Source organism: Ricinus communis, chromosome 1 (assembly GCF_019578655.1).
Source record: "Ricinus communis isolate WT05 ecotype wild-type chromosome 1, ASM1957865v1, whole genome shotgun sequence".
In the NCBI taxonomy this organism is placed as follows: Eukaryota; Viridiplantae; Streptophyta; class Magnoliopsida; order Malpighiales; family Euphorbiaceae; genus Ricinus; species Ricinus communis.
The window spans coordinates 36,678,358-36,685,422 of record NC_063256.1 but is presented as its reverse complement, the minus strand read 5'-3'; the positions used below and the strand labels follow the sequence as shown (position 1 = coordinate 36,685,422).

General features: G+C 32.0%; 1 protein-coding gene across 1 annotated transcript; it reads left to right on the top strand.

The window, feature by feature from the left end:
* The first annotated feature begins 945 nt into the window (after positions 1-945).
* Positions 946-4,441, top strand: LOC8286478 (pentatricopeptide repeat-containing protein At3g26782, mitochondrial). Its single transcript, XM_015723281.3, has 2 exons — positions 946-3,488; positions 3,965-4,441. Exon 1 carries the CDS (start codon positions 1,159-1,161, stop codon positions 3,325-3,327), a length of 2,169 nt encoding a protein of 722 aa, XP_015578767.1. The 5' UTR covers positions 946-1,158; the 3' UTR covers positions 3,328-3,488; positions 3,965-4,441.
* Positions 4,442-7,065: the final 2,624 nt, after the last annotated feature.

Sequence of the window (7,065 nt, the reverse complement as noted above, 5' to 3'; positions counted from 1 at the left end):
TTTAGAACACACCGTCGCACCTCTCAATTTTTAATTCAGAAAGACAAAATCCCTAAGGTAAATTTATAGATAGAAAATCAAAAGGAAGAAGGAAGAAATTGGCTCGCCTAGACATCTTCCTCTTTAGTGCCATACATAATTGACTCGCAAAAATGTAGAAGCAAGAATTGGCTCGTGTAGACGTCTTCCTCTTTAGCGCTCTCTCTTCCCATAATTGTGCCGTCATTGTTCAGTCCCAGATATTTTTCTTTTCTTTTTTATTTTTATTTTTGATGGGTAAATTATTGGCTGCAACTGTAAAAAATATTTTATTTTAATGATTGCCATCTGTAAAATATTTTTATGCTAGTAGTAACATATATTTTAATGGTTTGTATTTGAACATTGAATGAATTATTATACTTGCAATTGACTGAATTGCAAAACAAGTTGTTAAGAATGTGATTATAATTTTAATTCAGATTTTTATGCTACTTTCTTTAGGTTGGTAATCATATTTTCTCTAAATGTATTTGATTAAAGATAAGATTAAAGTTGTATTTTTTAAAACTTTTTAGAACCGAAAATAGCACTGAACCGAACTATATTTAACCGTAAAAATTGGTATAATACGGTACAGGCCCTTTTATGTTTGGTACGATACTGGTACCTTCAATTTTAAAAAAAACCGAGGTTTAATATGGTACTGGTGATCTATAAATAACCGAATTGGACCGATACGTGCTCAGCCCCACCTGGGCAACTGGAGAGATGCATACAATTGATACAACATCTATGAATACCTTTCTTAGTAATATACTAATGCTTATACAACCTTTAATACAATATTCCTTGAATCTTTATTAAAAACTTAAGACTATTGTTACCTCTTACTTTTAGGGACTTCACTTATTATTTTCTATAGTTTTCTTCTTAATTAATTTTAGTATTTATTTTTATACATATAACAAATATAAATTAAAAACTCAAAAATTAATGTTTCAAACCATTCAAATTTAACTCGGATTCGCATGGTATTTTAACTCCTTCCGGCTTGAACCTGAGCCAGTCTCAATTACTGATAATCAGTCGGCCAATTTCACCAGCTCGGTTGATTTACACTGAAGAAAGAAGAAAACATGAAAAGGAAGACCAGGAAACTGATTGCATGATACATAAATGCAGAACCCTCAATCACTGTTGATGAACGTGAAAAGGCCACTGTATCTATGGAACCTCATGATCCGCAGTTCCACCAAAGCCGGTCTTTTCTTTCAAGCTTTGGACATCTACTCTTCTATGCTACAGAGTGGCGTTCATGGCAATGGCTTCACATTTCCTTTGCTCCTAAAAGCCTGTTCTAACACCAACTCCATACGCGACGGCACTAAGATTCATTCCCATCTAATTCAACTCGGATTTCAACACGTGTTTGTGATGACAACTCTCCTTGACATGTACTCTAAATGCTATGACCTCGCTTCTTCAAGGAAAGTGTTTGATGAAATGCCCATGAGAAGTACTGTTTCTTGGAACTCCATCATCTCTGCTTATTGTCGTTTTTTCCTGGTCGATGAAGCCATTTCGATGTTACAGAAAATGCGACTTATTGGTTTCGTACCCACCTCCACCACGTTTCTTTGTTTTCTGCCCATTTGCCTTCTTCAACATGGCTTATCTATCCAATGCTGTGCGTTCAAATTTGGACTTCTAGAGGGCTCTGATATTCCTTTAACTAATGCTCTCTTGAACATGTATGTTAAACATGGTCAGGTTCATGAAGCTCGGACTCTTTTCGATATGATGCATGAGAAATCACTCATTTCTTGGACTACGGTTATAGGAGGCTATGTGGATTTTGGAAATGTCAGGGAAGCATTTAGTTTGTTTAACCAAATGAGAATAAGCATGAGATTAGACTTCATAGTCTTCATCACCCTGATTTCGGGTTGTGCACGAGAGGGGAATTTGTTGCTAGCTTCTTCAGTCCATTCTCTCCTAGTTAAGTACGGATGTGATGATAAAGACCCCATTGACAACTTGCTCGTGACCATGTATTCAAAGTGTGGTGACCTAATCTCAGCTCAAAGAGCATTTGATATTGCACGTGAAAAAAGTCTCTACTTGTGGACATCTATGATTGCTGCGTATACTCACTTAGGCTATCCTGTCCAAGCTTTGCGACTTTTCAATACATTGTTAGGGACAGCTATTAAACCAAATGAAGCAACCCTGGCAACCATCCTTTCAGCTTGTGCTGATTTAGGGTCACTCAGCATGGGTGAAGAAATTGAAGAGTACATTTTGGCTAATGGATTACACTCAAGTGTCCAAGTTCAGACCTCTTTGATACATATGTTTTGCAGATGTGGAAGCTTAGAGAAGGCTAAGGCTGTTTTTGAGAGGTTAGCAACTAAAGATTTAGCTGCTTGGAGTTCCATGATAAATGGTTATGCCATCCACGGTATGGCAGAAGAGGCTTTCAGTCTCTTTCACAAGATGCAGACAGTGGAAGGAATAAAACCAGATGCTGTTATTTACACAAGCATATTACTGGCTTGCAGCCATTCAGGATTGATTGAAGATGGTATGAAGTACTTTCAGAGCATGCAGAAAGATTTTGGAATACAACCGAGTATAGAACACTATACATGCTTGGTAGATCTTCTTGGTAGAGCCGGTCAACTTGAAATGGCGTTTAAAACCATCAAAAGATTTCCTGTCCAGGTTCAAGCTCAGGCATGGGCTGCTTTTCTCAGTGCCTGCAGAAAACATCGCAAGCTTGAGCTGGGGAAGCTAGCAGCAAGAAAGCTGTTTAATTTGAATCCCAACAGTGTTGCCAATTATGTAGTAATGGCTAATTTATATACACATGCAGGTAAGTGGAAGGAGGCTGCTGTGACAAGAAGATTTATAGATGACAGAGGACTGGTTAAGGAGCCTGGTTGGAGCTACATAGAAATAAATGGTTCTGTCCATGTTTTCCTTGCTGGAGATCGATCACATAAACAGTCAGATGATATCTACAAGAAGTTAGAGGAACTAAATGTCAAGCTTTTAGAAGCTGGTCATGTTCCAGAAACAGATACGGTGATTCATGACTTGGAAGAGGAGGAGAAGGGGGAGTCGTTGAAGGTTCATAGTGAGAAATTGGCTATTGCATTTGGTCTCATCAGTACTGAGGCAGGTTCCACTTTGAGGATCATTAAAAACATGCGAACCTGTGACGATTGTCATTCTGCTTTGAAGTGTATCTCAAAAATTACAGGAAGGCATCTTATTGTGAGAGATGGTCACCGCTTCCACCATTTTAAGTCTGGTTCCTGCTCATGCAAGGATTTCTGGTGATTTTACCACTTTACTGATAATTACTTGCTTTAGCCAATATGGTCTCAAAATTAATGAGTCTTCAACCATGAAGAGATATCAGGCTTCCTAATGGAATTTCACTTGGCTGAGGAAGGATCAGATATTGCTCATTAAGAATAGACTATATCGGGTATTACAAGGTAAATATTTCTCCAACTTTAACTTTGTGCCAGTGTATATAGGTAATAACCCCTTCATATGCTTGAAGTATCATAACAGGTGATAGAATGAAAACAATAATCTCTTGACAATTTGTTGTTATCACTTCTTTATCTAGGTTTGACTTTCAACCAGACTGTTAAGATATCAGAAAAATAATAGCATTCAAGAAATGAAAATAAGTTCTTCAGCAATCATCCTTTGTTATTTATACATGATTTGATCAAGTACATCACCGAACTGTCAATTCAAACTTTAGTGTGCTTAAACTAATTTTTCTCACTTCACTTACAAGACGAGAATACTTGCAAAGCATGGCGCTTCTCAGCTCTTTAACACACTTTTAACAGCTAAAGCTGATTTAACAACTCACAGAAAGAAGACTTTTCCCAGCTTTAAGTATCTAGTAAATCTCATGGAATGAGGGTTTTGTAATTCCTGTTTTATTTCCTTTCAGATTGAGTTCATGCTAATACAAGTAGCCAGTAGGCGCTAGCCACTAAGCAAGATAGCCAATTCATATTTTAGTTTCAACAATGGATGCCTACTTACATTAGAGCATGACACGAAAAAATATTACTGTAATGCTCTTCTGTTGGGAGATAGTCGTGCGAGGACATAAGATCTGTGCAAGCAACAGATTTGGAAATCCTTCATTTGGAAGCCTGCACCAAAGCTGGTTTTGAGTTCGTGGATACAACGTAAACCAAAAACAAACACTATGAAGGTTCTTTGAGTAGGAGCAAGCAGTGGCCTGAATATTATAGGTGGGATTTCAGGGGCATAATGAGTTGTAAGCTTTGCTTATAGGGCTGAGCACGGATCGGTCCAATTCGGTTATTTATAAATCACCAGTACTATACCAAACCTCGGTTATTTTAAAATTGAAGTTACCAGTACCGTACCAAACATAAAATAATCTAATACCGTATTATATTAATTTTACGGTTCAATACAGTTCGGTTCGATGCTATTTTCGGTTCTAAAAAATTTTAAAAATACAACTTTAATCTCATCTTTAATCAATTACATTTAGAGAAAATATGATTACCAACCTAAAAAAGTAGCATGAAAATCTGAATTAAAATTGCAATCGCATTCTTGAACAACCTGTTTCGCAATTCAATCACTTGCAAATACAATAATTCATTCAATATTCAAATACAAACCATTAAAATATATATTACTGCTAGCATAAAAATATTTTACAGATAACAATCATTAAAATAAATAAATTTACAAATTTTATGTAGCACTAAAATACATGTCCAAAATTAGCAAATGAATGTTATTACCTTCCCTCAAAATTAGCACTCCACATTTAATCTTGGCATAAGGGACTCACCAGTATCAGGATCTTGAATAATTTCTACAATAAAAGTAAAAAATAACGTCAATAAGACTTAACAGCATCAATAATAAACAAACATATGTAAGAAGTAAAGAAATGTTACCTGATTCTATGCTTTCAATATCCTCTATTGATTCTTCTAGTTTGATAGGTTTATTTGAACTTCTAAGCCAATCTTGACAACAAATGAGAAACTCCGCTGTTGTAGGAACTAAAGAACTTCTATATTGTTAAAAGATGTTTTAACAATTTTTTCTCAAGTTTTGTTTGATCCTTTTCAAAAAAAAAATTAAATTTATAAATATAATTTAATATTTTTTATATTTTAATATTAATCTATAATATTTTAAAAGTAAATAAATTAATTATTTCTAAATATTTAATTTTTTAAGTTTTATTAGTATAATAATATAAAAATTATTTTTAAAATATTTATTTCTTAATTTTAATATTTATATAAATTATTACTTTTAGTATAATTAATATTATTATTCTTAAAATAAAAATATTATATAATTAAAAATTAATTTATTAATAAATATAGAGTAAATAATATTATATTTATATAATAATATCTTTTTATAATTTTTACTAATTTATATAACTTTTTATTAAATTAAGTAATTTTTTAATTAACTTGTCAAAATTTCTAGATAGTAAATAAATTTTAAATCTAATATTATTGTATGTATACTAGATTACTAGTATCAATATACTATGTGACATATTAATATATATAACTTATATTTTTTTATAGAGTATAAAGTATATTATAATATTATAGTTATTTTTAATATGTATTATTTTTGTATTTCGATAACAATTGCTTAAATTATATAAATGATAAATATAAAATAATTTTTTATAGAGTATATGTATTATTTTTTTAATATATGTATTATTTATATAATATAAATAATTATTTATAAATATATATAAAAAATTCGGTTATACGGTTTAGTCCGGATCAGTACAAGACGGATCGGTTCTGGTACGGTTACGGTACGATTTTTACTAAAGAACCTATACCATACCGTAATAGTAAAAAAATTCGGATTGGTTCAATTCGGTTATAAAAACTTTCGATTTTTTCAGTTTTGGTACTTTTCGGTACGGTTATTCGGTTCGGGCGAGAATCACCGAGATTCATGCTCAGCCCTACTTGCTTAGCTGGTTATTCTTCTTTTTCTACACTTGTATATGTAACAGGTTTATATAGAAGTGAGCAACGGTCTTGATTTAATTTTGACTAAAAACTGAATAATCGAGTTTTTGATTTAATTAGCCATACTAAAACGAAATATAAAGTGTAAACAACCGTACCAAACCGAAATAATTCTGTTCAGTTTGATTAATCAATTTGAAATCTTTTTTATTTTATTTTTTTATAATTTAAACTATAAATTCTTATTTTTAGATAAATGAATAAATATATATAATATTTTATTCAACATCAATGGTGATAAAAAATATACTTATATATAAAAATAAATATATTTATTATATTAAAAAATTAATATTTTTATTTATATAAATTTAATCGATTCTGTTAATACTAAAAATTTTTAAATAAAAATTAAATTGAATCAAAATATTATTCAATTTATCATGAAACAACTAAATCAAATTTTAAAAATAATCAAACTGAACTAAATTATTCGATCGGCTTAATTTTTCAGTTTGGATTTGATTTTACTCACCCCTATATTTATCAATCAATGCCCTGACTTATGCAGTGGATCTAGCGGCAGTGTTGGCTGCAAATCCTGGATAGGAGAAGATATTACAAGAGCATTTTAGTTTTATTTTTTCCTCTTAATAGTAGACCTGTGGCTGTGGGAAGAGAAAAATTTAGACCTTTGGTTTTATGGATATTATACACTTACATATTATGCCGTTGGATAAACTTGGAGACTTTGGCCTAATGATATCGTTGTCTAGTTAGACTTTGTTATATATAATATTTGGCTTTTTGCCTTTTTTTAATGTTAACATTTCTTTCTATGAAAAAGATAACAATAAAACAAGAGAGAAAATAAATAAAACAGGAGAAAAATGATGTCGCTCGCCCTAATAAGGACACAGGTTGAATAAGACATGTCCGCAGGACAATAGAGGAGACAGAAAGACACGTGATTTGTGAGGCGAATTGGATACGGGGATTATGGCTAATGAAAGAAGAAAAATGTTATATAATTAAAAAAATG